The sequence below is a fragment of the Pelodiscus sinensis genome, chromosome 19 (genome assembly GCF_049634645.1).
Source record: "Pelodiscus sinensis isolate JC-2024 chromosome 19, ASM4963464v1, whole genome shotgun sequence".
Lineage (NCBI taxonomy): Eukaryota > Metazoa > Chordata > Testudines > Trionychidae > Pelodiscus > Pelodiscus sinensis.
The window spans coordinates 16,831,959-16,859,313 of NC_134729.1; the positions used below are offsets into that span (position 1 = coordinate 16,831,959).

At 63.2% G+C, this 27,355-nt stretch overlaps 1 protein-coding gene across 2 annotated transcripts; it reads left to right on the forward strand.

The window, feature by feature from the left end:
• MIDN (midnolin) lies at window positions 1–26,977 on the forward strand. 2 transcript variants are annotated; one of them, XM_075902668.1, is made up of 8 exons: window positions 1–365; window positions 2,954–3,179; window positions 4,505–4,592; window positions 4,840–4,902; window positions 13,383–13,775; window positions 14,906–15,038; window positions 15,477–15,770; window positions 23,641–26,977. In XM_075902668.1, exons 2-8 carry the CDS (start codon window positions 2,962–2,964, stop codon window positions 23,901–23,903), a joined length of 1,452 nt encoding a protein of 483 aa, XP_075758783.1. In that variant the 5' UTR covers window positions 1–365; window positions 2,954–2,961; the 3' UTR covers window positions 23,904–26,977. The 2 variants fall into 2 exon arrangements, with proteins under 2 accessions (XP_075758783.1, XP_075758784.1); XM_075902669.1 differs by lacking the exon at window positions 1–365 and adding an exon at window positions 2,061–2,808.
• Window positions 26,978–27,355: the final 378 nt, after the last annotated feature.

The following is a 27,355-nucleotide window of genomic DNA, read 5'->3' on the forward strand; positions in this document are numbered from 1 at the left end:
GGTGTGCGTGGCGTCACCTGACAGCTCCCTGCTGACTCGGCAGGGCTGGCGGATCCTCCTCTCGCAGGCTCCACCCCGGCCGCTGTGTGCGCGGAGGGGGAAATAAAACTTCTCGGGCGCCTCCCGACCAGTAAAGAAAAGGGCTGAGCGGCCTCGGGAGCAAGGCTGGGACGGGAGCGGCCGGTTTTTTGGTTCCCGTTGGGCTGCTGCGGACTCCGGAGTCGCGCTGGGATTTACCTGCCTGGGGGGAGATTCGGAGCCGGATTGGGTCACGTGCTCGCTGGGAATATAAGTTTCTTTTTCGGGGGGACAGCCCGAGCCGCTCCGGCTGCCGCCGCGCGGAGGGGAAGGAGCCGTGGCAGCGGGTAAGTCGTGCGCTGGGGCCGGGCCCGGGCCCGGGCGTCTGGAACTGGGGCTGAATTTCCCGCAGCCAGCTCCTTGCCTGGCCTTAAGGACAACTCGCGACAGCCGTGTGCCCTCAGCGCGGGGTTGAGTGTCTTTACAGTACCCGGGGGGGTGCGGGGCAGATGTCCGGGTTTGATTCGGATCAACCCGCTGTGGACCCATTGGCGCCGATCCCGGTTTACACCAGCCTGGGAGACAGGCTGCCTGGCAGTCCCCATTCCAGGGCTCCTACATGAGCCAGAACCCTCCCCCCCCTCCCCTTGTGCAGTTCCTTGATTGATTCGGTCTGACTCCGGTTCCGAGCTGCGCTTCAGTGGAACGAGGCATAAGGAATAGAGGCGGGGGGGGGGGGGGGGTTCTTTCATCTTTCCTGACAGGCCCGAGAGAGTTGGTGGGTTCGGTCCGTGATTTTTAATCTCCCCTTCACCTCTCCTGCGGGGGAGGAGCCAGGCTTGGCTGGCTGGCGGCGAGACATCCCAGGCCAGGCAGGGGCGAGTGACGGCAGCGCTGGGTCGCGCCGGTTTTTATTGATTCCCCGGCGAGGCCCGGCGTCCCGGGTCCTTCCTCCAGGCCAGAGCTCTGCCCCCTGCGGATAGGCCCCTTGTCCGGGCGCTCCTGGAGCCTACGCGCGGATCAGGGCCGTTTACACGCTCTCCCAGAGGGTTGGTGCCCACGCCGGATTAAACCGCTGTAGGGTTTGTATTAAGCAGCTCTTCGAGGACACCCTGTCCCAACGGGGGGGGGGGGCTAACCGGGCTGCCGATCTTCTCGTCCCCAGCAGGGGGCGCCCTTGCTTTGCTGACTCATTCTGCAGCTGTTCATAACCCCCCCTCCGCCCCCTAATAACCCAGAGCGCTTCCAGTAAGCGCCTTACGCGCCGGGCTTCAGCCGGGGGGGGCAACCGGCTAACCCGGCCCTTGTCCCCAGCACACCCCTGAAAGCGGAATTGAGGATTGCAGCCGTCGTGGGGGGGTTGCTCACTCCGCATCCGCGTGTTGCAATGTGTGACGATTCCCCCACATCCCTGCCCGGCGGGGGGGGGGCAGTCTGTCTGTCTGTCCGTCCACTCGCTGCTCGCTCCGTGACCTCAGCTCACTCCGGCTTACACGAAAGCCAGCGCGAAGGGTTCCCGGCTGCCTTGCTCCTCCCGTGTGCGCACAAGGGCAGACCTGCCACCGGCCGGGCCCCCAAACCAGGCCTCCGAATGGTCCCCCCCTCCCCCGCCTTCTCCCTCCAAGAGCCGCCAGGCAGCTTGGCTTCACCCCCGTGTTCCGCAGCGACCACCTGCCTCTCGTTTCCCTCCGGGGGAGGGGCAGGGGGCAGTAATGCAACCCCCCCCCCCTTAGAACAATGGCTTCGCTGAGCAGGCTCGCCCGCCTCTCTCCCAGCCTGCGGGCGTCCGCGGCAGAAACACGAGCGAGGCCGAAGGGCACCCGAGGAGGTTTCTCCCCCCCCCCCCCGGGGCCCTGCACACGCGTGTAAATCTCCCGGCAGCCTCCGTTTCCCCAGCCCGGGGAGCAGCTGCCCGCCGGCTTGGCTACAGAGCCCTTTGTTGTGAGGCTGATAGATTATGAATGGCTTTTTTTAAGGGGGGGGGGGGCTGGCTTTGCAACTGTGTGTGGGTGGGGAGGAATCTAGCCAGGCACCAGGCAACCCCTCTTGTTTCCAGTAGGTCAGGATTTGCTGGGCAAAGGCGGAGGGGAAAAGTGGAGTGGCCGGGGGGCGGCGGGGGGGAAGCTCTGAAAGGGAGGGAGGAGTCAGTCTTCCACGTGGGGGAGCACTGGGCCGGCAGCGATTGGCCTGCCTCAGCGTTCGGAGAGGCGCGATTGGCTGGAGGCCGTGCGAAGGAGTAAGAAGTGAATGAGGGGGGAATAAGCTCCGCCCCTGTAGAACGTTGATACATTATAACTTTTTTTTTTTTGCTACCGCGTTCGGTGCGTGTGACTTTCACACCGGCGGAGCTGGGAGCGGCGGCGGCTGCCGGGGAGCCGGGTCCAGCCCTAAGGGGGGGGAACAGGAAGGGAAAAAAGCTATTTCTCCCCCTCCCTCGGCACCCCCCCGCCCTACACAACGGAGGCCGCCCCCCTCCCCTTTCACACACACACACGCTGCGCTCTGTGTGAGCCGCCTCTGCCGGCGAAATCCGCGTCCTCGGAAGGCATCGGGGGAAGGGGAGTCTCCGATGGGAGCGTGACTCGTGGGGGGCTTTTGTAGCGGAGGTTAAATCGGGGCACAATCCCCCGTGCGTCAGGAAGAGCCGGTGGCCACCCCCCTCTCCCCGCACCAAGTCCCCTTTCAAGCCCCGCGGAAGAAGACCTGGAAGGACCCCACGGATCCGGAGTGACTCTTGGATCTGTAGCCGGAGTGCAGGGAGGACTCGGGAAGGCGAACCCACCCCGGCCGGTGTGTGCGCGCGCGTGTGTTTGTGCGCGCAGCTGAGCCGGCTGCTCGGGTTGTTCCTTTGTTCCCTTCCACTTCCCCCTCCTCCTTCGGTCCCCCCCCCCCCCGCCGCCGCCACACCAACCGCTGCTCCCTGCCCGCCCCCCAGGTCACCGAATGGACCAGCAGCCCAGCGCCAGGAGCTGCAGCCGAGGCGCGCCAGCCTGCGAGGCGGTCCCGACCGAGCCCTCCATGAATCTGCACATCCACAGCACCACCGGGACCCGCTATGAGCTCTCGGTCCCCCTGGAGGAGACGGTGGAAGGCCTGAAGCGGAGACTGTCGCAGCGGCTCAAGGTGCCGAAGGAGAGGCTGGCTCTCTTGCATAAAGAAAGGTCGGTCCCCCCCCCCCCCGCGTTAAACTCCCCCAGACGGGGCCCAACTCGAGCTCCCGAGTGTCTCTCTCGGGGGGGGGGGGGTGTGTGCGAGCAGCCCCCCCCCGCTCCTTGGGGCTTTAAAGGATCAAAGTGCTTTAGATGAGGGGGGGTTCCCTCTCCGGGGGGGCGTTTCTCACCCTCCTGCGCCTGAACCCGGCAGGATGTCCCCCCCCCCCATCTCCAGCGCGGCTGGGCCGAGCGGCCCCTGTTGGAAGAATCATTTATGCTCTCCCCCCCCCCCCAAGCTGCTCCCCTCCCAGCTGTACTATGGGCCCTGCACCTAAAATGGAGACTCCGGAGCCTTAGATCCCACCGAACTTTCCGGCTCTGGGCCCGCCGGCCGCTTGCCCCTTTGTTCTCAACGTTGAACCCAGCTGGGCCCCCGGGGGGGGGGGCGACGCTCCCCCTTTTCACACCAGCCATGCGGGGGGGGGGGGGGCTCTTTTACCTCCTGAGCCAAGCTGGGGACATTCCTTTGTTCAGACCCAGCCAGGTTCTCCGCCCTGGAGACAGCTGGTGCTTAAGGTGCAGGAAGGGGGGGGGGGTTATTTCCGTCTAGTCCCCTCCAGCAGGAGGCAACCTAGAGAAAGGACCCCCCCACTAAAGCTGCTCTTACCTCGTCCCCCCCTTGGCTAGTGTGAGCAGCAGGGTTGAGTGAATGGAGCACCTGGTTTCTAATGGGGGGGCTGGTTGTGTATGTGGGGGAGGGGAAATCCTTTGCACTTGATAAAAGGGGGGGTGTCAGCCCTACCCCCACGGTTCCCTCCTCCCAAAGCTGGTCAGAATTTCCTCTGCTCCTGGCCCCCTCCTCTAGGCACCTGAATTCTGCTTGCCCTTGTGGGGGCTGTTTGTTAGACACAAAAGCCAGGCCCTCCTCTTCCTCTCCCAGTCAACTGCACAGCCCTGGCCCGGTGAACGGCCTTGACGGATGACTGCAGCATCCGCTCTGCCCCTCGGATGTAACCTTTCCAAAATAAACGGGAGGGAGTGAGGGACAGACCCAATTTGTGCAGGGAGGGAGGGGAGGGCAGGATCAGAATGGGATCCAGAAGGGGAAAGAGAGATGGGGGGGCATTGTGCTAAATGTAATTCAACCCCCCCCCCCCACACACAGATCCTGCGCTCCCCCCCCATGCACTTCGGAGTCAACGGTGCAAGGAGGGTGCCAGAGTTGGGTTCTAAAATGAGCCAAACCCCCTGCCTCTAACTGCCCCCTTCCCTCGCTCGCTCTGTGCCCCTCCAAAGTCTGACGTCTCTGTCCGTGTGTCCTTCCCTTGCTGCAGCCGCCTCAGCTCCGGAAAGCTGCAGGATCTGGGGGTCGTGGAAGGAAGCAAGTTGACGCTGGTCCCCACGGTGGAAGCTGGCTTGATGGTAAATAGCCCTTTTTATTTCCTCCCCCATCTCTTATTGAAGAGCAGGGCCCTGAACGGCTCAGCCACACACGCCGCTTCCTCCAACTCCGTCCTGTTGTATGGAGGGGAGGTTGGCGCGGGGACTGGCCCTGAGCTGCCTGTTTCATTGGCTGCGCTGCAGCTCGGTGTATAAATAGTGAAAGTGACATGCGAGCCGCCCCCCCCCCCCCAGCCACACGCACACTTTTATTTTTTTTTCCTTTCAGTCTCAGGCCTCCCGACCAGAACAATCAGTGATGCAGGCTCTGGAGAGCTTAACGGAAACTCAGGTGAGAAGCAGAAATGTCAGGGCCTTGACACCAAAGCCCCCCTGCAGAGAGATGGTTGTGTCTCAGACCCCCCCTCCCCCACCCTTTCCCTGTCCCCACGGCTTCCTGCGTGTACTGGAGAGCTCCACAAAGAGTAACCTGGAGTCTGATGTCTGGGGTGGAGGGGTTTGATCATCATTTGTTACTACTCTGCCTAAAGGCCAAAACCCAAGGGTGGGTTCCTGCTGTGCACCATGGGCACCTAGGGGGAGACAGTCCCTGCTGTGAAGACTTGGGTCTAGAGTGGGAGGGGAAACTGAGGCAGGGTGATGTGCCAAGGTCAGCGGCAGAGCCCCAGTGTCCACTAGGCCATGCTTCCTCTGCCCAGGCCCTCAACCAAGGGGGTAATGGGGGCAGCGGGAGCTTGTTCTCCACATGGTGGGTGTATTTTGGGCCTTGGTTTCCCTCCATCCTCCAACTGTAAAGACAAAAGCTGGATTCAGCCCCAACAGATGCCTTTCTGGCTGGAGGGAAGAATGCCTCTTGCTGTGGTGTTTGCAGAATCCAGGGTGGGGGGAGGGAGGAGGAGGTGCGGGGCGGGGGGGGGGGGGGGGGGGGCGGGGAGGGCTGTGCCTATGCAAATTCTCCAAGGAGGCAGCTTTGTGTGGTAGGGTTACCCCGCTGGATTGTTTGGGGAGGGGGAGGGACAGGCTCTGAACCGCCCTTGAGGCAAACCAGAGGTAGCCGCTTTCTGGCCTGGCTGGAATGTCTGCACCAGGGGCTCACGGCTGGGGAGGGGGCAGGCGGGGGCGCTGGGTTAGGATAACTGTGAGGTGACTTGGCGGCTGGCTGGTGTGCGGTTGCTAATCAGACGGGGGGGGGGGGGTGTTTTCTTTCCTCTACCCTCGGCTTGCTGGGTGACCCTCTGATGTGTGTCTGGGGCTGGAGGGGGGAGACCTGAGCAGCCTTCTTTGGTTTTGGTCGTTAAAAACCCCAGCCCCTCTCCTTCCCCCGAGCTAACCCTGCAGTTTATTTTTAAAAGCCTTGAAGTCCCTAGTTTTAATTCTCAGCCACCGGCGTAGTGCTGGCCGGCACTCTGCCCCCCAAGCACTGTGCAAACACATGCTAATGCCTGGCCCTCTCTGGTACCTTTTTTAAATGCTCTGGATCCGAGTGGGTGGGAAACACGGGAGGGCAGCTGCTTCCTTCGAGCCCTTCTGTTGTGAAGTGACCAGCCCCCTCTCGTGCAGCGCGGCTCGCCCCAAAGTTGCATTGTCCTTGGAGCGTGAAATGGCCTTGGCGGACTTGATGCCATTGGGAGGCCCCTCCCCCCGCGGCCGACCTTGACTCCATACAGGCCATTCTAAGCGCTGCTTGTCGAGCTGTGGCAAAGTGAGCAGGGTGCGTGTGGGGTTGGAGGGTCTTGCCCCTGCAGGGAGGCAACAGAGCACCCCCAGCCCCCTGCTTGGGCTCAGTGTCCCTGTGCATCTAGCCGGGCTGGGGATGGCGCACTCCGGTATCTCCTAGGTGGCTTTTGGGCCCCAGCATGTCCTGGATTGGCAGGGGGCATTGGTGACCCGCTAGGGGCTTGGCAGGCTATTCCAGGTCCTCAGCGCGACTCGGTGTCTGGTCGGTGGAGGCGGTGCCCGGACCACCCATTGCCGGCCTCTACTTTCAGGGCGGGGCAGCTCCGAGACGAGGGCCGGGGGCATGGGGCGTGCAAGGCTCCCGTGGGAAGGGGTGCAGTCTGTGAAGAGCTGCTGTTCTGGCAGCAGCCTGGGGAGGAGCCCAGACGAGCTGTAGGAATCTCCTGTCTGCACAAAGCGTCTTTCAAGGCCTGGGAGGGGCCGAGGGCAGGAATCCGCCTGGGTCAGGCTGAGATTCCTCGCTGGGGCTTGCTGGCTCATGCCCCGAGAGGGTGGGCAGGGGCAGAGCCAGCCGGGAGGCTGGGGCGGGGTCCTCCCGCCTGGTGGGTGGGTGTGTTGTCTCATCTTGAAAACTTGCGTGCGGCCCGGCCTCCCTGGGAACGGCGCGAGGGCTGCTTTAGGGGAGGGGCACGGGGCTGGCTTTGATTACCCGCCTGGGGATGGCAGGATGGAGTCGGCGCCTTGCAGGCCTCCCGGCAAAAGGCTTCACCCCTCTGGCGTGGAGTGAGGGCAGCAGATGTGTGTGTGGGGGGGGCAGTCGGTGCCCCTAGGATGCACTGGGCCAGTCCCCAGCCAAAGCTGCACCCCCCCCCCACACCCCTCCACTTCCTCCTCTCTGCCAGGAGCTAGAGCCAGGAAAAGCCTCCTAGGTCACTAGTCTCCGGTCCCGCTGCCGTGAAAGGAGTGGGAAGTCTGGGCTAGGAAGTGGCAAGCTCCCCCCCTCCCCCCCCATGTTGACAGGATCTCTGCCTCAGGAAGCCTTCTCGGCACAGAGGAAGAGCCGGCACCTGGGGGGCGGGGGACAGGAAGCCACGCCTTTCATTCATGCTTCTCCCTTCGGTGCTGCCTGCGTCAGGCGCTGATGCGAGCGGCTCAGCTCTGGCTTCCTCTGGGTGGGGGAGACCAGCAAAGCCTTTGCCTGGCAGCCTGGAGGAAGTGGCCGGAGGCCCGGTGCTCGCCCCAGGCACGGGGCAGGTTTCCCACTGCCTGGCAGCCGGCCCGTAGTTTTCGGCCGGGGGTCCTGCTGGGCTGGGGCGCAGGGGTATCGCTCCTTGTCTAGCAGGCTCAGCTGTGCATGCAGCCCCCACACCAGGCTGGTCCTTGGGGTGCGCGGGGGCCCTCCCAGCCGCTGCGGGCGAGGGTGGGCTCTGTGCCCGGCCCCAGGGCCTGGCTCCGGGTCTGAGGTCACTGGGTGTCTCCCGGGAAGGAATGTGATTTCTCAATGGTGGAAGGTGGTGTGTGGGTTTTTTTTTTTTTTTTTAATACTTCTCCCTCCTTTGTGCTGCTCGGGATGGAAAATCCCGTGGCTGCGGCGGCGCCTGGACCGCAGCAGCCGGTGTCAGGGCTCCAGCTGCAGCTGTGTGCAGCTGGAGAGACGGTTTTCACGCCGACCTTGGGGGGGGGGGGGGCTGTTTCCTTCCCCTTGGGTTGGACCGGCCTTTCTCCCCCAGCTCTGGCCTGGGCTGACCCGGCACATCAGGCCTGTGTGGGGTGGGATGCTGCATGCTCACTAGGGCAGAGGGCAGTCTTGTCAATAACATGGGCGGGGGGGGGGGAGACTGTGTTTGTTTTCCTGCCCCCCAGCCCTGCCTGGTACCAGTCTCCTATTGCTCTGGGGTCAGGGTCCCTCCCCTACCCCCCCATTCCCTGCACCCACCCTGGCCTCAGCCCCTGCTGGGAGGGGGCCAGGGAAGGTCACGCCAGGCCAGGCGCCTGGAGAGAGGAGGGAATGTGGCGGCGCTGTGAGTCATCCGTGTTTCTGGGAACCAGCAGGGACGCGCTCCCTGTATCTCCGGGGCTGGATTCGGAGACAAATTAGATTTCCCCTCCCAGGGCTCCAGGGCTTGGCAACAACCCGCAGGGTCCCTGCTGTGGCCTCTCCTCTCCCTGCCTCCCCCCCCCCCCCCCCAACCAAAGGGCTGCAGAATCCCCAGGGGAGACTGGCCTGATCCCCTGGGACCGGGCCCAGACCGCTCCCAGCAGGGGTGCAGGCGTGTGGGGGGGGGGCGGGTTGGGTACTGGGGCTGCCTGCTGCGGGGGGGGGGAGGGGGGGGGGATCGGTGGCCTCGCTCCAATGGCCAGGGAATTCAGCCGGAGCTTTTCTCTCCCTTCTGTGGGCGTTGGAGCAGGCTGGGCGGGATGTGTTTATGTTGGAGCATCCTGCTTTCTGGTGGGGGGGAGTGGGGCTGAAGGAATGTGTGGGGGAGGGGAGCCGAAGCTCTAGTGTGGGGGTGGGGAGCGTTCCTCCCTGCCCTTACTCAAAGGTGGGGAGCCCTGTAACCAGTGAGCTGGGGGGGAGGGGTGATTCACAAACTGGAGGTGGGGGGCGCAGATTGCTTGGTAAGTGGGGGGGGGGTTTCACAAACAGGAGCACTCGGAGGAGGAGGAAGGGGGGGCTGGGAGCAGTCGGGAGGGGCGGGGTTAGCTGGCTGGGAGGTGGGGTTGGGGGGAGAGGCTGGTCTGGCTCCTCTCCCTTGCAGGGCCGGGAGAGGAAGGGCTGAGCCGGGGGGGGGGGGGGGGGTGCCCAGGGCCGGGGGGGCTGGGTCCGGGGGTGCCCAGGGCCGGGAGAGGAAGGGCCGGCCGGGGGGGTGCCCAGGGCCGGGGGGGGCTGGGTCCGGGGGTGCCCAGGGCCGGGAGAGGAAGGGCTGGCCTGGGGGGTGCCCAGGGCCGGGGGGGCTGGGTCCGGGGGTGCCCGGGTCCGGGGGTGCCCAGGGCCGGGAGAGGAAGGGCCGGCCGGGGGGGTGCCCAGGGCCGGGGGGGGCTGGGTCCGGGGGTGCCCAGGGCCGGGAGAGGAAGGGCCGGGCCGGGGGGTGCGCTCCGGCGTGCTTGGGGCTCTCCAGGCGCTGTGGCTGAGAGCCGGCCAGGGCCAGGCCGGGGTGCGAGGAGGCCGGTGTGAGTCAGGCGCTCTGCCAGGAAGCAGGGAGCCATGGGTGGCTGCTGACGTCAAGGGGACCTGGAGGTGGTAGAGAGCTGGGAGGACTGTCGCGGTGGGGGAGGGGAAGGCTGGTTTCGGAGGAGGGAGGCTGTAGCTTGCCTAGAACAGGGGAGACCGGGAGCCGGGACCCCTGGGTGCTATTCTTGGCGGGGGGGCATGGCTGGGACACTGAATTATAATAGGTTCCCCCCCATCTGCACCTCGGGTGTTTTCTGGTGGGGGGGGTGAGCCCCCGTGCCAGGCCCCTCCTGTACACGCTAGAAATGAGCAATTTGGTCAGCTGGGGGGGCCGGGTAGGAATTGGATGTTCTCCCCGATCAGCAGAGGGTCTGTAGGTGGGGGGGTGCCGTGGGGCTGATACCCAGCAGTGCTGCTCTTTGGGGGGAGGGGCCTGGGCTTTTCTCCGTATGTTAATCTCCCATCTGGGAGCCCCCCCGCTCCTGGAGAACAAGGGAGCCAGTCTCCGCTGAGACAAGGGGGGCTGGGGTGCCCCAGCGCCTGGCTAATTCCGAGCCCTCGCGAGGTGCCTCTCCGGGCAGCGCCGTGCCCGCGTGCGGGCCCTTTGTTCGCCGGCGGGGGCGAGCGCCGTGCGTTTGAATGGCTCCGTGCTGGAGGCGGGGGGGGGGGGGCTGGGAGTCGTGACTGCTGGGCCTTTGATTCGGGGGAATCTTTTGTGGCTGGAGGGAGGGGAATCGTGACTGGCGGGCAGAGAGGGCTCTCTGCTAGGGGCCGGCAAAGCCCTTGTCTCCCTCCCGGCGTGTGCGAGGGGCTCGCTGGTCCTGTGGGTTTATTGGGGGTTGGGGGAGTCCACCCTCCCCCCATCCCTTCTCAATGGGGAAACTGAGGCACATAACAGGACATGAGTGCCATAGAGTCTGGGATTAGATGGGGGGGGTCTTGGATCTACCCCACCCCCTGAGAGTGCCCCAATCCCCCCTCCCCATAGGCAAGGCTCTGCAGAGTAGGTGGGCGCAGAAATCTCTTCCCTGGGTCACTGCCAGGCCGGCGGAGCGTGCCCTCCCCCCGCGGTAACCTCGCTGGCCCTCCTTGCAGCATCTCTTTCCCGCCCACCTCTTCCTCTGCGGCCTCCATCTGACGCGCTCGGGGCTTCGCTGTTATTTTTAAGCTGCTTTTCCCACGGCTTCTCAGAAGCGCGGCGCTCGGCGCGGGGGGGCTCCTGGCATGGCCGGGGTGGAGCGGTGCAGGGGCGGCCCTGCCAGTGGCCAGCGGAGAAGGTGTGGACGGGGGGGGGGGGGGGGGGGAGAGCTGGCCGGAGAAGAGCCCTCGCTGCCTCTGACTGCATCTCAGGCCCCTGCCCCCTGCCCCACACCACCCGGCCCAGGCCAATATTGGTTGGGTCGCGGATCCGATCCTCCTCCAGCAAGAAGCAGAGGGGCGCGTCCTGCCTCGGGCGCTGGGCTGGTGCAGTGGAAAAGCTGTTCGGAGGGGGCTGCAGATTCCTGTTGGGGGGGGGGGGGGCATCCTCTGTGTGTGTGTGTGTGTGTGTGTGTGTAAGGAAACAGCCGCACAGCCTGGTTGCTGTGTGTGTATCTGCCCTGTCCACGAGCTGCTGGACTGGGGGGGAGGGGGTGACACAGGGCTGTACCCCCCACAGAGAACAGAGGGAGTTCTGGGGGGGGACAGTTCTGGTCCAGCATCAGCGGGCAAGAAGGATCCGAGGTAGCTGGCATCCCCTTCCGCGAGCCAGGACAAAGGGACGAGCCAGAGGGCAGGAATAACGCCCCCCCCCCCCCCCGGTGGGTTGGCAAGGGTTAACGCTGGCCCCTGTGGGTGAATGCGAAGTGGTAGTGGGGGAGGGGTGTGGGCTGGGGGCCCTGGGGCAGCACTGAACCAGGGAGCTGGGCCTTTAATACCCCCCCCCCCGCCCCTTCCTCCCAGAGCAGATGGCGGATGATTACGCTGCTCCTAGAATGTGTAATGAGCTTTGGGATGGGGGGGGGGCTGGAAGATCTCTGGCCTTGTTTAGCACTGGGGAGGAGCAGCTGTTGGGGGCTTTTCCAGCAGGCTCCCTCCCCTCCCCCCCCCCCCCCATTCAGGCATCCCATGCTTTTCATGGGCGTGCCCTGCTGTGCTCCCCTCCCAGCTGCTCCGCCTGTGGGGAGGGTGGGGTGGCTGACTCCTTTCCCCACCCCTGGGGCCCGCCCTTGTAGGTGTCCGGGAGGGGGTGGGGGGCACTGAGGTCTTTGCTATGTGCTCTCACTGCCTGAGTCACGCTGCACAGGGGCCTGCCCCCGGAGCGCTGCCCGCGTGTCCCCGCTGCCCCTTCGCCTTCCTGCCTTGGGGGCCTCCTCCCCACACGGGTCCCGGCTGGGGCCCCGGGAAGGCTGCGAGGCCAAGGCTCTGTTTCGGGTGCCTGGCAGCAGAGGGGTGGGCGCTGCAGGCTGGCGGCAGGGAGCCGGCTGCTGCCGACCCCCACGCAGGCCCCCCTCTGTGCGGCTTTCCTGCCGGGGGCGGGGCGCCCACGCAGCCTTGGCAGGGGGCGAGTTCCTGCCTCAGGCCCAGGTAACCTCACTTGCAGGGGCTGCCCAGGCGGGGCCGGGGGGGGGTGACCCGGTGCTGGGGGGGTGGGCGTGCTGCGGGCGCTGCTGCACGGCACTGGCGGTCTGGGCTGCAGAAAGGTCAGGGGTGGGGGGGAGAGGGGGAGCTGCAGGGGGTGACTAACGGCTCCGAGGGGGCGGGCAGAGCGTGAGAGCTAGCTGGGCAGCGGGAGAGCCCCTTTCAGCAAGAAGCGGGTGGGTGGTGCGATGTTACCCCTGCGGGATGCCCTCTGCCACGGCCCCCTGCTCAGCTGGGCTGCCTGCAGCCTGCCGTTCGCGAATGGGGGGCTCTGCAGCAGCGCGGCCTAAGCGACCCCTCCCCCCACCACCTCCATCAGCGTCTTTTTCCTCCCCCACCTGGTCTCCCAAATCCATGGACACTGTGCGGCTTTGCACAGCAGAGCTGCCGGGCCTTGCGGAGGGGTGGGTGGGCAGCAACTTTCCCTCAAATGTGTTCCATCCGTGTGTGTGGAATAAAATTTGTGTACCAAGGCAGGTGTGGATGTGCACCACCAAAATAAACACAGGCTACCAGCTGCCTCCCTGGAGGGCTGTGAATGTGCCGGCTAAGTCATGGGGCAGTGCTTGGGGTGGCTGCAATCGACCGCCATGGGGCAGGGGGCAGGGAAGCCCGTTGCTAAGCCCTCCCCTGGCTGTGAGTGCCTGGGGAAGGAGGGTGTCAGCTGAGCCGGCTCAGGCTCCGGGGCTGGCTAGACCCTGGGCTAGCTGGGAATCGTGCCGTGCAGCTGTGCAAGCGGAGAGGGGCGTTGCACTGGGGTGGGGGCAGGAAGGGAGCGTCCGCAGGAGCACCCATAAAGAGCGCGCTGGCAGGCGGACTCCAGCCCCTGCCCCTGGACCTTGTCCTGGCAGGGCCCCCCGCCCAGCGCCGGTTAATCTCCTGTGCGCACTGCGGGGAGTGGCCGTGTCGCTAGGGTGGGGTGGCTGCTCCGCAGGGCACGTGGGGAGGAGACGGGGCATGTTGATCCTCCTGTGCCCCCCACCAGTGCCCTGCTGGCTTCTGGGGGGCGCCTGCAGCTAGGAGATCCCTGTGCTAAAAGGGACAATTTCTCTGTTGTAGCCCTAACAGACCCCCCCCCCCGCAAGGCATCCGCCGCCCTTTCCCCTCCCCCCGGCTCTTGGCAGGCCCCATCTGAGAGCCCTCCGAGGGCAGCAGGCTTGTTTCGGGGCCCTCTTGGACCCATGGTGCCTGCAACCCTCCTGCCCCCCGGCGCTGGGGTGGCTGAACGGTGCCCCGCCCCCCGAGTCCGGTCACGCCCCCTTCGCCATGGGTCGGCCTCTGCGGCTGCCCCCCCCCCCCCCTGCTGCTGGAGACCGTGCCCCTAACGCCTCTCCTCTCCCCAGGTCAACGACTTCCTGTCGGGACGGTCCCCCCTGACGCTGGCCCTGCGGGTGGGCGACCACATGATGTTCGTGCAGCTCCAGCTGGCGGCTCAGCAGAGCGGCGGGCAGCTCCAGCATCGGCACGTCATCGCCAGCCGGGGGGAGCCCGGGGCCGCGGCTGGCCCCACCCCTCAGTGTCGGACCCTGCACGGAGGGAGCAGCCCCAACTTCGCCCGCATCCCCGTGGTGCCTACCTGCCAGCAGAGCCCCGCCCCCAGCCCCGCCCCCTCGGCGCAGGCCACGCCCATGTACTGTAACACTGCCCACCCTGCCCCCGTCACGGCGGGGATGTTCCGGTCACACGGGGCCAGCGCGCAAACGGTTAACAGCAGCGTCGTCTCGTCTTGCTCAGAGGTGAGTCCGGCTTTAAAAGGGCGTCTCTGGGGGGCGGGGCCAAAGGGGCGATCGAAAGTGGCGACAGCTGGCGCCCTGGGCCCCTCTTGAGTTGCTGCCGGAGCACTGCTCTGCTGGGCTCAGAGGGCTGGGGGCCACACCCCCTTCTGCTGGAGGCTCCGCCCCTTCCAGCTGTCAGCCCGGCTGTTGGTGAGCAAGGAAGGAGCTGATGTCAGGACTCCTGGCTCTGGAAGGGTTAGGACAAGACCTTGTCTGTTTTCCCCTCCTGTGTGTTCTGGGTTTGACAGACAGGTCCCCTCCCTGCTCCGTGCCTCGGTTTCCCCCGTCTGCTTGTGCGGCTGTGCTAAAGGGTTCCAAATGCCGCCAGATCCCGAGGTGACGGCTGCCAGACACGGCCTCATATTCTTATTTTTCAAGGCAAAGGTCTCCTGCTCTGGATTTGGCAGGGGGTTGCGGGGGGTGAGTTTCCCTGCAGGAGAGAAGATGTCTGGTCTGTGCATTTCCTCCTGCTCTTGAACTGCGAAATGCCTCCAACCCAAGGACAACCCCAGGCGGAAATGCCCAGCTGCCTTCTGGGCTCACAATAGGATCCCTGTTGATCAGGTCCTTGGTTGGCATCTTCCATTGCCCGGCACTTCCCAGAGGCAGGCATCCGCATTACCTGTCTGTGAAATGGGGCTAAACCGAGGCACAGATCAAGGGCTGCAGTTCACTTGAGGTGCCATGGTAGAGCCCAGTTCTGTTGGTGCCCTAACTGTTGGGCCTCCCTCCCTCCCTCGACACCCAAACATAGGGCAGATGGTAGCATTAAAATTGCCCTGTGAATGGTTTTGAATGGGGCTAGGCCCTCACGTTGGGGTTTGAGACTTGGCTGATTTCAGGTGTTGCTAGCGATACTGCTTTTGGTGCCTGCATGATAGAGCCCTGGAATGGCATGCGAAGACCTGGCTTCTGTTGCCACTGCGTGCGCAAGTTGCTTCACTGCCTCAGTTTCCCCAACTTTTAAAATGGGAACAGGGACGCTGCCCTCCTTTGTGAAGTGCTTTGAGGTCTGTGGATGGTGGGAGCCGTCTGGCTCATTGGCGTCTGTCGCTAACGGCTCATCAATGTCTCTCTCCTGCCCTTGCCAGGTGGACTGTAGCTCCCGGAGCAACAACTCCGCCAGCAGCAGCCCAGCCCCGACCAGCCGATCCCGCAAACCCGGCGCCGTCATCGAGAGCTTCGTTAACCACGCACCTGGGGTCTTCTCAGGGACCTTCTCCGGTAGGTGGGGGGCCAGGTTCCCCGCTCTCTCTTTACTCGCCACGCGCACGGGACAGCGGGGAGGGGAGAACTGGGGCTGGACCAGGGCCCGGGTGGGTTGGCGTGGTAACCAAAAGCCGTTGCCACGGGAGGGCGACTTTTGGTGGCCAATGAGAGCTGAATTTGTGGAATCTCTTCCTGCTTGGGGCGGGGCACCCAAGCCAGGTTTGGCTGCCGGGACTCCTGGGAGATTCAATCAGCGACCCCCACTTTGACCCAGGGCCCTGCGCTGTTTCTAGGGGCGTGTGGGTCACATGGATGCTCACGGGGCGCCCCGAGGGGTGGCACAGTGTGCCACGGGTTGGGCTCCGCCCCTGCCCCCCCAAGCGCCCCCTACAGGCATCGGGGCATGATGTACCCTTCCTGACCCATTTCCTCCCCGGCTCGTCTCCCCTGCAGGCACTTTGCACCCCAACTGCCAGGACAGCAGCGGGCGGCCCCGGCGTGACATCGGCACCATCCTTCAGATCCTCAACGACCTGCTGAGCGCCACGCGGCACTACCAGGGCATGCCGCAGTCCCTGACGCAGCTGCGGTGCCAGACGCAGTGCGCCCCCTCCTCGCCGCCGCCCTCCCCCGACCCCGCCGGCAAAACTACCTCAGAGAAGCTGGCGGCCGCCGCCGCCATGGCCTCGCAGCCCCTGCACTCCGTGGTCCAGTGCCAGAGCCAGATCAGGATGTGCAAGCCCAGTGGTGAGTCCTGCCCCCCGGCCTAGCCCCGGCCCCCTACTTGGGCCCCTTTGGCTGGGCTGCGGCTCGGCCGCTCGCCCCAGGCCTCGTCATCAGGGATGCTGCGACGTATCCATGGCAACCGGGCTGGACCGGACAGGCCCAAGCTGGGAGCAAGCCGCCTTCCACATTTCCCAGCCGGTCCTGGGGCCGAAGGATTATCCCTTGTGGGCGGAGGCCCAGCCGAGTGAGGGCGAGCGGCCGTCAGAGGCAGGAGGGCGGGTCTCTTGGTCCTCTCAGCTGGGGTAGGCCAGAGACGGAGGGGAAGGGGTTCCCCTTCACCGCACGAAGGCAAAGCTATGGCGCTTGGGGCTGGTGGGTTTACCCTCCCCCGCCTCGGAGCAAAGGGCTCGCTCTGAGCTGCAAAGCAAAGCTGCTTCTTTATGGCCCTTTGCCGATTTGTTCCGACCCCTCCAAGCTCACAGCTGGGCAGGTTCGCTCTGCACGAAGAATGCAACCCCCACCTCCTCCTGCCAGCAGGCTGCAAACCTCTCTGCTTAGGGCCGCCCTGTCTGGAGGCTAACGAGCCGACTCCGCACTAGGGCCCGAAATATCTGTGAGGATCTGAGAAATGGCAGGTCCCTGCCCGGCCCTTCTTACAGCGCAGGTCGGGGATCATGTTCCCTGCTCCTGATTTGCATATTGAAATGACTGCTGTGCTGTGCTGATGCTTTCCTGACGAGGGGCTGATTTGGAGAGATGCTTAATGGCCAAGCTGGCCGCTGCTGTGCACCCCCAATTTGCCTCTCCTCAGGGCCGTTCCCAGCTCAGGGAATGTCGCAGATCCCCCAGGGAATCGCTGGCAAACCTGTTTCCTTGACTTTTCCCCCCTAACCCTGGCAGCCGAGTGAGTTGCTGTGCAAAGCCACGTGGCTTGTGTTAACCTGCGCAGTGGGCCCCGGGTTGTCAGCGGCTCATTCAAACTGGCATCTGAAAGCTGCCAGATTACGTCCGTTTCATTTCCTCTTTGGTGAATTGGACTTGGAGGCAGGCAAATTAAAACCTAAGTGTTAAAATCAGGAGCCAAAGGATTCAGGTTCATTATGCCCCCTCCCCCTCACCAATGGGGAAACTGAGGCATGGATCCTTGCCCGAGGACATGCAGCAGGGGAATAGCAGAGCTGGGAAGGGCCCTGGTGTTTGCACAGCATCTGTGGGAAGGGGAGGGGGTTCCCGTGTCCGCCTGGGTCAGTGATGATATAAATAAGCTGGTATTTCGTAGGCGTGACCTTGAGGCTTGCTCACGTGGGGCAGCAGGCGCCTGTGCGTGCGTGTCCCGTTGTCGGTCTCCAACCCTCTTTGGCACCGCGGGTGACGTCCGGAATCCTCGTGCGGATTGGGGTCACGATTCCTCTGGGAAGCTTCGTCCCGCGTCTGAACCGGGGGAGCCGAGGGCCGCCAGGCCCGGCCGAACCCCGCTGGGAGCGAGCCAGCCGCTTGCTAACGCGTGTTCTGCGGCGGCGCAGTGGCGCCGTTCGAGGGGCTGCGTGGGGAGCTTGGACTGGGGTGACTCTGTCCCCCGCCCTCCACACTTCCCAGCCGGTCCTGGGGCAGAAGGATTCTCCCTTGCTCTGCTTTCACTCCGTGCCGGCCCTCTCCTCCCCCTGCCGGCGCTGCTCCTCCCCCCGCTCTGTCCCCTGCTGCCCTGGCCTCTGTTCCGGCTACATGCAACCCCCCTTCTCTGCCAAGGCCAGACAAAGGGCCCATTCACAGCCAGGGAGGCTGGTGGGGAGGGGTGCGGGAAGAAAGCACTTGGCCTCTGCTTTGGCATTTTTGGCCTGGCCCTGAGGAAGCTGGAGGCTGGGGGCACGGTGCAGAAATAGCAGCGGGTGGGAGAGGGGGAGGGGTCAACGCAAAACAAGCCTGCTTTTTCCTCCTGGCAGGCTTGAAAATATATTTCCCACCCTTCGCCTTCGGCCTTTCCCAGCAGGGGCAGAGCCCTCGGTCCGGGCACCAAGCGGTGGGGTCTCCCAGGCAGACTCCAGCCACACATCTGCCTGGAGAGGCCTGTGTTGGCCGGCTCTGCTTCCCTGTGTAGGACCCTACAAGTCGGGCGTGTGCCGCCAGCCCCCATCCCGTCCCGCAGCGGCAAAGCCCACCAACTTCTACAGAGGTAGCACAGGCCTGTTAGTTGAGACACCTGTGTGCTGGCCCGGGGGAGGGCAGGCAGTGAGGCCTACTAGTCAGAGCACTGGGTGGGGAGTCAGAACTCCTGATTCTACCCCTGATCTGGGAGGGGAATAGGGTCCAGTGGTTAGAGCAGGAGCCTTGGAGGATTTCTGGGTTCCATTCCTGGCTTAGCTGCCAGCTCCCCCTCTCTGTGCCTCGGTTTCCCCAAGGGTGGGACCTGTTTCCTGACCTCCCACGCGGGTGGGGGTGGGGCAGCTGCCTGCGCCACCAGCCAAGGGCTTTGAGGCCCTTCCAAGGGCGGTGTAGGCTGCTGGCAAGGCAGGGTGCTGTCTCCGCCCGGCCCGCTCCCATAGCAGGGCTCAGCCTCCACTTATCTGCAGGGAGCAGCCTCTTGATTCACCTTGAGCTTTGGGCTCCCCTCCCCTCCCCTCCCCTCCCCTCCCCTCCCCTCCCCAGAAAGTTAATTTCTTGCCTTCCCGCCCCCTCCCTGTTCTTGCTTTCGTGACGCGGGCGCCGCGGGCCGGGGCTTGGCGGGGTGCTAGCGCCCAGGGACGTCACTGTCGCGCGTGTGTGCGCGTGTGTGCGCGTGCGTGTGCGTGTGCGTGTGTGTGCGCGTGCGTGCGTGTGTGTGCGCGTGCGTGCGTGTGTGTGCGCGTGCGTGCGTGTGTGTGTGTGTGTGCGCGTGTGTGTGTGCGCGTGTGTGTGTGCGCGCGTGTGTGTGTGCGCGCGCGTGTGTGTGTGCGCGTGCGTGTGTGTGTGTGTGTGCGTGTGTGTGTGTGCGCGCGTGTGTGTGCGCGCGTGTGTGTGCGCGCGTGTGTGTGCATGCGCGTGCGCGTGTGTGCGCGTGTGTGCGCGTGCGTGTGCGTGTGTGTTGGGGGGGTCGCCCCTCCTGCTCTATTCTCCTTTCCCCTTCCCCTGTGTGATCCGAGGTCCCGGCTGCCTAGCAAACTCCAGCCTCCAGCCCTCTGTATGCCCCCCCTTCTCCTCCCCGCCCCCCACCCGCAGGGCCTCTCTGGCGACGCGCCCCTCCTCTGCTCAGAGCAACGCTGCTTCCTCGCCCCCTTGGCTGGGTTTGACCTCCCGGGGGGCGGGGGGGCGGGGGGAGAGACGCCGCATTCCATCCAGTCCCGCGTCCCCGCTCTGTTTGCTCAGTTGGCTCCGGCTTAGGGAGGTGGGCGCTGCCGAAAGGAAACTGAGGGGGAGGGAAGGAGAGAGCGAGAGCGCGGGGGGGGGGGGGGGGGGGGAGAAACCCCACGACAAAGACCTTGCTCCAGAGACTGGAAATGTGCGGAGCCCGGCAGGAAGCGAACTCCCGCCCCCCCTTTCCCATTTCCTCCCCCCCCTCCCCCGTTCCTGGGCTTGGGAACAGCCCTCCCCTGGGGCGTCGGTCGCGGCTTGTGTTGCAACAGCATCGCACACCTGGCTTCCCAACGCCTGCCCCTGCTGCGCGGCGCCGCCTGCACGCGGCGGGGGACTTTATCCCCCGTTCTCCACGGGCTGAGGGTGTTTGGAGGCTACGGCCTCGGGGTGTCTGGGGCCCCGCCCCCAGGAGGGGTTGGACGCCGGGGCAGGGGAGGGGGCCGGGTGGGGGAGGAGGGGCAGGGCGGATGGGGTGTGTCTTAGACCCACTCGCTCAGGCGTGGAAAGGCCCCCCCCCCCCGCCGTTGCCAGCGGCCGCTCCCCTCCGTACACCTGCACCACTAAAAGCAGGAAGGGGGCCGGGGCCTTGGCCGCCCCAAAGCTTCCTTCTCTGCAGCGATTGGCTGAGAGAAAAGAACTGAAACCGGAGTTGCTTGCGTTTCCGAAGGCCCCGGGCGGGGGGTGGGGTGGGTGGGTGTGTGTGTGTGTGTGTGTGTGTGTGTGTGTGAGTGACTGTGACTCTCCTGCCCACTGGGCCTGCGCGCACACACACACACACACACCCCACTGCAAACGAAAGCTCTCGGGGGGGGCCCCGTGTCACGTGCGAGTGGGGCCCCCACGGGAAGGAAGCCAGGCCGGGGTGGCCATCTTGAAACATGGCTGTTGAGGGAGGGCTTGGGGATGCCCTCAGCCCCCCCCCCCTTCCTATCACCACAGCTGCTTTTTGCACTGCCCATGCTGGTGAAAAGCTGGGGGGGGGGGGGTTCCGTGTCTCAGCCGTGGCCCCTACTCGGAGGCCGGCACCGTGCCGCTCGGCGGGCAAGACCCTTCCGAACCCCCGTCTCCGCTCCGGGGGGGCTGAGGTGCTTTCGAGAGGGCAGGCAGGCCCTCGGAATGGCTGGTGTCCTGTGGGGCAGGGGTCCCATCTACACCACAAGGTGAAACGGAGCTGGCCCGGCGGGAGGGCCGGGGCGGAAGGAACCTGGCTGCCTCTCTCGAGGCGGCGACTCCTCCAGGGTGCTTGGATGAAATGGGTCACTGCGTCACGGCCCCACTGGGCTTCTCCAGCGCCCCCCCCCAGCGTGGGAGCGGGGGCGACCAGATGTTCCACTTCCCCCGCCCCAGGGGTTTAATAACAAGGTTCAGAGACGCCCACCCCCTGCCCTGTGCTAGGACCTGGCTCAGACATGTTTGCAGCTGGCCCATGCGGGGGCCGGCGGGCGGGGGGGGGCGCTCCATCTCTCTAAGCCATCGCCCCAGCGCCCCGCCCGCGAGCCCAGCTGTCCTGCGCGCCCAGCTGTCCTGCGCTCCCGGGAACAGTAGTGCCGCTGTGCGAGGACGGATCTGGCCTAGACTGGCGCTCGGGTTGCCGGCTGCAGGGGAAGTTGCTTTCACGGAGGGAGGGGACGTTGTGGGGGGGAGAAGGGGATGCAGGGGGGAGGGGGGAGACACAAACCAGCGCTGTTGCTTGTGTGTCGCCGGCTGGTTCGCACTCCAGACACACAGCGCTAGTATCTCTGCAGGGATCCTCTTTCCCCCTCCCCCTCCGCTGTCCCCCACAGGGGATCCTAAATATTTCATGCTCACTTGCTGCGCCGGGCATGCCGTTCCGCCCACCGAGGCAGCCACGGAGGGCATGGGGGCCTTGGTGTGTGTGGGGGGGAGCTAGAGCTGCAGGGGAGAGCTTTGGCTGTAGCTTAGGGGCACTGATTTCAGACCCCCCTCTTCCTCCCCCCTCCCCGCCATGGGGCTCTCAGGCATAGCTACCTCCCAACCGTGGTCACCCGCTGGGATCAGGACCCTGCCAAAGAGACCAGCTGTGGGGCCAAGGGGGTGGATCGTACCTGGCCGCCTGTCCCCCCCGGCGCGTTGGCTTGCATGTGCTTTGGATCTGGGGTTCAGGAAGGTGACTTCGATTGGACGTGCGCTGGGTTCGGGGCAGCCTCTGTTGTGCTGGGATCGTGCCTAGCAGCATGGCTTTGGGGGCCTGTAGGCTGCACCCCAGTCTAAATAAGGAATATTTGACTCTGGTTTCTCGCAAGGCCCTAGAATCCCTCGGCAGAACCTCCAACTTATCCTCCTACACCTCCCCCCCAGCAACGTGCCACCCCTGCTTCACAGATGGGGAAACTGAGGCACAGAGACCGTGGAGAACTGAGTCACCTTGTAGTGCAGGAAACGGGGGACCCCTTTTTTTTCAAGTCACCGTTCTGTCCGCTGCTTCCCGCCCACGTGGTGCAGGGCTGCCACGGTTCCAGTCCCTGCTCTGCCAGGCTGCAGAAGCGAGCGGCTGTAATTCCAGCTCTGTCCCTTCCCCGCCCCCACCCCCCGGTGCTGCGGGCCCCCTCCCTTCCCCGGCGCGGCGGGGGGGAGAGAGCCGCTTTCACGGCCAAGTTTATTATTGAGTGGGATCCTTTTTTCCTCTTTCTCCAGCGCCGCAGCCCGTCTCGCTCAATGTGCAATTGTTCATCCTCCCACTTGCCGCTAAAGGAAGCGGGGCGCTCGGGCTTGGGCGCGCTCTCCCTGGCGCCCCGGATGGAGAGGAGTGGGCGGGCAGCAGCCAGTGGCTTCTGTTCCGCTTGCTAAAGGGGAGCCCCCCCATTGAAATGCCCTGGAAACCCGCCGATGGCACCTCTCCCGTCTCGGGGGCAGCGTCTCTGCCCGGCCTCCCCTTCCTCCCTGGGAACGGGGCAGCTGGCCCGTCTGGTGTGGGCGCTGGGGGGGCTTTGTGGGGGGGGGCTGCAGCACCCCCAGAAGACTGTTTCGATGGGGGGTGTCTTAGTAGCCCCCCTCTCCGCTCTGCTGAGGACAGGCCATGGGTCTGGGCTCTGCAGCCTCCTGTCCCTCTACTTAGAGGCTTAGGGTAGCAGCATTTTAGGGGCCTGAAGTGGAGATTCTAGGGGGGCTAGTACCGCCAGGAGCTGGAAGGGCCCGTTCAAAATGGCCTCCCTTGCCTTGGGCCCCCACCCCCCACCTGCTCTACCTCTCCTTGACTATAGGAAGGGGATGTGTGTGTGTGGGGGGGTCCTCTCCCCAACCCCCCTGCTGTTTCCATGGCGATGAAACACACTGGGAACTGCTTGAGAATTGGGGAGAGGGTGTCGCTTTGGGGGCAGGCCTGGGAGCGAAGCTTTCGGGCCTGTACTCCAGGAGGGGAAGGGTAAATCATTGTGTGTGGGGTAGGGCTTGGCAACCCCCGCCCCTCCCCCCCGGTCCAGGTTCTTACCAGCAGGATCCCAAAGTAGAGGAAGAAAGATGCTAGAATTGGAGCTTGACGCATGCTACCTAAGAGGGTGCGGGGACAGGGGGCCTGGATGCCAGCTGTGGGAGAGGAGCGGCGTCTAGTGGTTGGAGAAGAGAGTTGGGATTCAGGACTCCTGTTCTAGACCTAGTTCCGCCCCTGACCTACCAGGTGACCTTGTAGCACCTGGATCCAACAGGCTTTCCTAAAAAGGCAACGCTGTTCTCTCTAGCTTGTCTTTTAGTGCTCTACCAGGGCTAGCAGTTAAATCGTTCCTGCGCTGTGCCTCGGTTTCCCCAACTGTGGTGATCCTCGCCTGCTGGTTCCTGTGGTGCTTGTAGACCCTTTGAGAGGTGCTCTCAAACTGGGGTGCTTGATTTGATGCAAGAGAGTTTTTCACTCCCAACTCTGCTTTGGGCAAGTCTCCTTGGCTGGTGTGGTCGGAGGGGCAGTAGTTACAACAGGACAGCCACACTGGGTCAGACCAAAGGCCCGTCTAGCCCAGTGTCCTGTCTGCCGAAAGCAGCCAATGCCAGGTGCCCCGTGAAGGTATCTGTCTCTCTTTTGAACCCTTTTTTAGTCTCGGCCTGCACCACATCCTCTGGCAAGGAGTTCCAGAGGTTGACTGTGCGCTGAGTGGGGGGGAAAAAGAACTTCCTTTGGTTTATTTTAAACCTGCTGCCTATTAATTTCATGGGGTGACTCCTAGCTCTTGTGTTTATGATGAGTACGTAACACTTCCTTGTTTCCTTTCTCCACGCCAATCAGGATTTTATAGGCCTCTCTCATAGGCCCCTCCTCGGTTGTCTCTTTTCCAAGCTGAAACTGGCAAGGGAGCGCTCCCATCCCAATGGTTTTGCAGTCCTTTGAGCCCCGCCCCTTCTTCCCGAAGCCCCGCCCCTTCTTCCCGAAGCCCCGCCCCTTCTTCCCGAAGCCCCGCCCCTTCTTCCCGAAGCCCCGCCCCTTCCAGGGCTCCGAGGCCTGATCTTGCTCAGGGGCCTGTCAATTCTGCCAGAAGCCGTTACCTGGATGTTGCAATGAACATAACCAAGAACCCAGGTGGCACCCAGTGGAACTAACCCCCGCACCCTTTGGTTTCAGGTGACCGCCTGCGGCAGACCGAGAACCGCGCCACCCGCTGCAAAGTGGAGCGCCTGCAGCTGCTGATGCAGCAGAAGCGGCTGCGTCGGAAGGCGCGGAGGGACGCCAGGGCCCCCTACCACTGGCTGCCAAACCGCAAGTCCAGCCGGACCAACAGCAACAGCAGCGTGTCTAGCGAAGGCAGCCTGGACCTAGACTTCGAGGATTCGGTGTGGAAGCCGGAAGTCAAGGCGGACCTGAAATCGGAATTTGTCGTAGCATAGACCCCAGGCCTATGGTGGGACGGACCCCACTGGGGAGAGCCAGGACTCTCATCTCTTCTGTCCCACTGCTTGGGTCTCCTCCCTCCCTGCCGGATGCCTTGGGCGGACCTGAGCGATCTGTCGGGAAAGTCTTGGAGAGGTCGCCCCACGTTTGGTCTCGTTTTGTTGTGTTCCTGGTTTGTTTTTCCGAGGGGAGGGGACGGGGGGGACGGGAGCGCTCCCGGCCCCGCGAGGAGGGGAGCAGCAGCGCCCGAGTTCCAAGCGAGCGAACTGGATTTGGTTTTGTTCCCATTTGCGAAGACGTGGATTCTAACATGCCTGCCTTACGCCGCCACCGAACCAAGAAAACCCACGCCCGAGACACTGACCCAGCCTGCCTGGCGAATGGCGCAGCCTCCGGACTTCCTACTTATTTTTTTTTATTTTTTTTGCAGAGCGGTGCGTTCGCTCGTCGGAGGAGGGAGGGGACCTGTGGGTTATCAAAGCTGCTCATTTTGCTGTGAACGCCCCAAGCATGCACAGGACAGGCCGGCGTGGAGCCTGGCGCTCACTATATATATATTTGGGGGGGGTTGATGGGGGGGGGGGGTGTGCTGTGCATGCTTGGGCCAAGTGGGAGCCCTGAATTTGGAGACTGTTTATTTTCCCTTCCCCTTTTTTTTATATGTAGCATTGCTCAGCCAATAGCTTTTTTTTTTAATTTAATCGTATTTTTTCAACGAATCCATCCCACCCCACCTCCGCACAGTTCAGTTACAAGAACCCCACATGCACTTTACAGATCTTAATTGTGAAGCAGTGCTAGGGCCGCTCCCCCACCCCCGTCCCACCGGTAACAGCTTTTGTGCTGGCTTTCGGAGAACTTTGTTACGGACCCTCAGCAGAGATGCTATGGGCCTCCTCCCGGTGTGTGTATTCCTCACCCCGCCCCTGCTTTGCATTGTAAATTACAATGCACGGCTTCTCCTTTTTTAGTTTGTTTTTTGGGGGTTGCGTGCGTGTGTCTACTTAATTCTGATGCGTTGCGGCAGCAACGGCAACTTGCTTTATTTTCTATGGAAGAGGGCGGGAAAAGAAAAAAGATTTTTTCCCCCCTCTGCTGTAGAGACCCAACTTTGGAATTTCAGAATTTTGTTTCCACCCAGCTGTTGGTCGTGTTTTTTAACTTAAAAAAAGGAAAGTTACAAGGAAAAAAATAAATAAATGAACCCAGTACTTGGTAACGGCTGTTGGCAGGCCTTGGGGCTAGTATTTATAGACATTAATAATTTGACTGAGCCAGTTCTGACCTAGTCTTGCATAGACCGTAGAAATCCTCTTTCCTGTCCCATTTTTTTTCTCCTCCCCTCCTTTCCATTCCCCCCCCCGTCAGATCTGTGCAAATAGAAAACCCCTCGTGATGTGTTTTTTGTCTGTAAAACTCTTTTTTGTGTGTTTTGGGGGAGGGGTGGGAAAGGAGGGGGCGGGGGAGGGAGGGAGAAGATCAAAGTTTTCCATTTTCACTTTTTTTTTCATTTGGGCGGTATGGATGCAAATACTCTTAAAATCACATGAATGAGCAAAGGACGGGCGTGGGGAGGGGGGGAGATCAGGAAAGGAAGGAGCAGCCGCTGTGGAACTTCTGGGTTTTTCTTTCTCTTTGGTAGCATTAACTCAAACTTGGGGAGAGACCAAAGCCCTTGAACCGTGGTTAGCTCAGGGGGAGGGAGGTTGGGAAAAGATCCTGCTTTTGTCCCCTGTCCAGGGGGATTCCGGTTGGAATGTTCTCCTGAGGACAAAAGGCCCCGCTGGTGAATGGGTTAATTCAGGCCCGAGCCAGCCCCTCCTCTCACCGAGCCTTTATTTCCCCCTCAAAGTCGAGCGGCGGCGGGGGTCCCTTTGGTCCGGCTCTGAGCCTGAGCATTCGTCGGGTTAGACAGGCCTAGCGCTAACGCACCCTGGGCTGGATTTCTATGGGGGGTCCCCCTCCAGCACCTTTCCTGCTCTCGCGGGAAAGGGAAAACTTGAAGCAACTTTGCCACTAAGCTGGGTACCACCTGCTGCCCTGTTTCCCCACCCTGCTGTATCCTGAGTCGGGGGGGGGGGGGGCATTGCCCTGGGAATCCAGGCTGGCGCAGGTTTCGAGAGCCTTTTTGTTTTTTAAACTTGGGGGGGGATTTAATCAGTTCTCCCCCCAACGTATTGATACTGCTGGCCCCCCCCATCAAGAAAAGCCCCCTGCCTTTGTTCTTCATCTTCCCCCAATTGTAGCAAGAACCCCGCCCCGAGCCGTTGTCCGTCTTACTCCGGTGTATTCATCCGTTCCCTGGTGACGTCCGTTCCTGCAGGATCACGGGACCATCCTCCTAGCGCCTCGGTGCCAGCTGATTGGCTCGGTGGCTTTCCGCGGAGCGATAGGGCCCCGCCCCCTCTGGTCAAGTGACACCGTTGGGCACCCTGTTCCCCCCCCCCCGCAGTGAACCTCCTTTGTACGTGTCGTAGGGTTTTTTATTTGATTCTATTTGAAAACTTTTTTTTTATTTTGGATTCGATATTTAAATGTACTCTTTTGTACGGTGTGTGCACTCCTGCCATCCACCCCTTTTCGGTCCTGGTTTGTTTTTTTTTGTTTTTTTTTAAATCTATATATAATGGAAAAAAATATGGGGGGGGAGGGAGGGGGAAAGCATTAACCTTCCCCGCTGTGTGTGCGCGTGTGTGCGGGTGCGTGCGTGCGGGTGCGTGTGGGGGGAGGGTATTCATGTTATATCACCTCATTTAAGTTACCTGTATTAAGTAAAATGAAAAAAAAAATAATGGTTTAAAAATAATAAACACAGACTGAATCAAATGTGCTTCGCTCCGGCCTAGCAGCCTCTCTTCTTGGTGGATTGGAAACGCAATGGGTGCCGGGCGCTGAAGCGGAGGGGAATACGGCAGGCGGCGCGTCTAGCGGGGTGGGGGACCTAAGGGCCAGTTTTGGCCCCGGGCTCGCCTCGATCCGATCCCCTGAGGCTCAGGTCTCCCCTGGCATTGGGAATTGGCCCCAAGCCGCGGGGGCCGGCATCCGCACCCTGCCTGGAGGCTCCCCCCCCCACAAAATCTACTAGCCCATTCCCCCCCCCCCCCCCCCCCGTTTCTGGTGTGCGAAGGGACTGGGGGGGGTCTGCTTTTTGTTTGCTTCTCACTTGCAGCTCAATTTTTTTTTTCTCCTGTGGGTCGGTGGCTTCCCCCCCACCCCTCCCTCTGCTTTCTATTTGCCAGGGTGCTGGCGGGGCTGGTAACCCTCCGGGCAAAGAGGGGAGCCGTGTCTCTCCGCTGCCTCTTGGCTCCGGTGCAAAAGAGCTTGGCCCAGCTGGCGGGAATGTGTGTGCGTCAGGCCGGGGGTGCGGGGGCACGGCCGTGGGAAGGTGCCCTGGCCAGCGCACAAGGCGGGGGCGTGTTGTCTGAGGGGCGTGGCAGGTGTGGATGTG

What these genes read in the sequence shown, in the direction of transcription:
- MIDN (XM_075902668.1), top strand. Translation starts at nt 2,962, where the DNA reads ATGGACCAGCAGCCCAGCGCCAGGAGCTGCAGCCGAGGCGCGCCAGCC. An exon ending in GCTCTCTTGCATAAAGAAAG is followed by an intron (nt 3,180 to 4,504) that starts GTCGGTCCCCCC and finishes CCCTTGCTGCAG; the next exon opens with CCGCCTCAGCTCCGGAAAGC. An exon ending in CGGTGGAAGCTGGCTTGATG is followed by an intron (nt 4,593 to 4,839) that starts GTAAATAGCCCT and finishes TTTTCCTTTCAG; the next exon opens with TCTCAGGCCTCCCGACCAGA.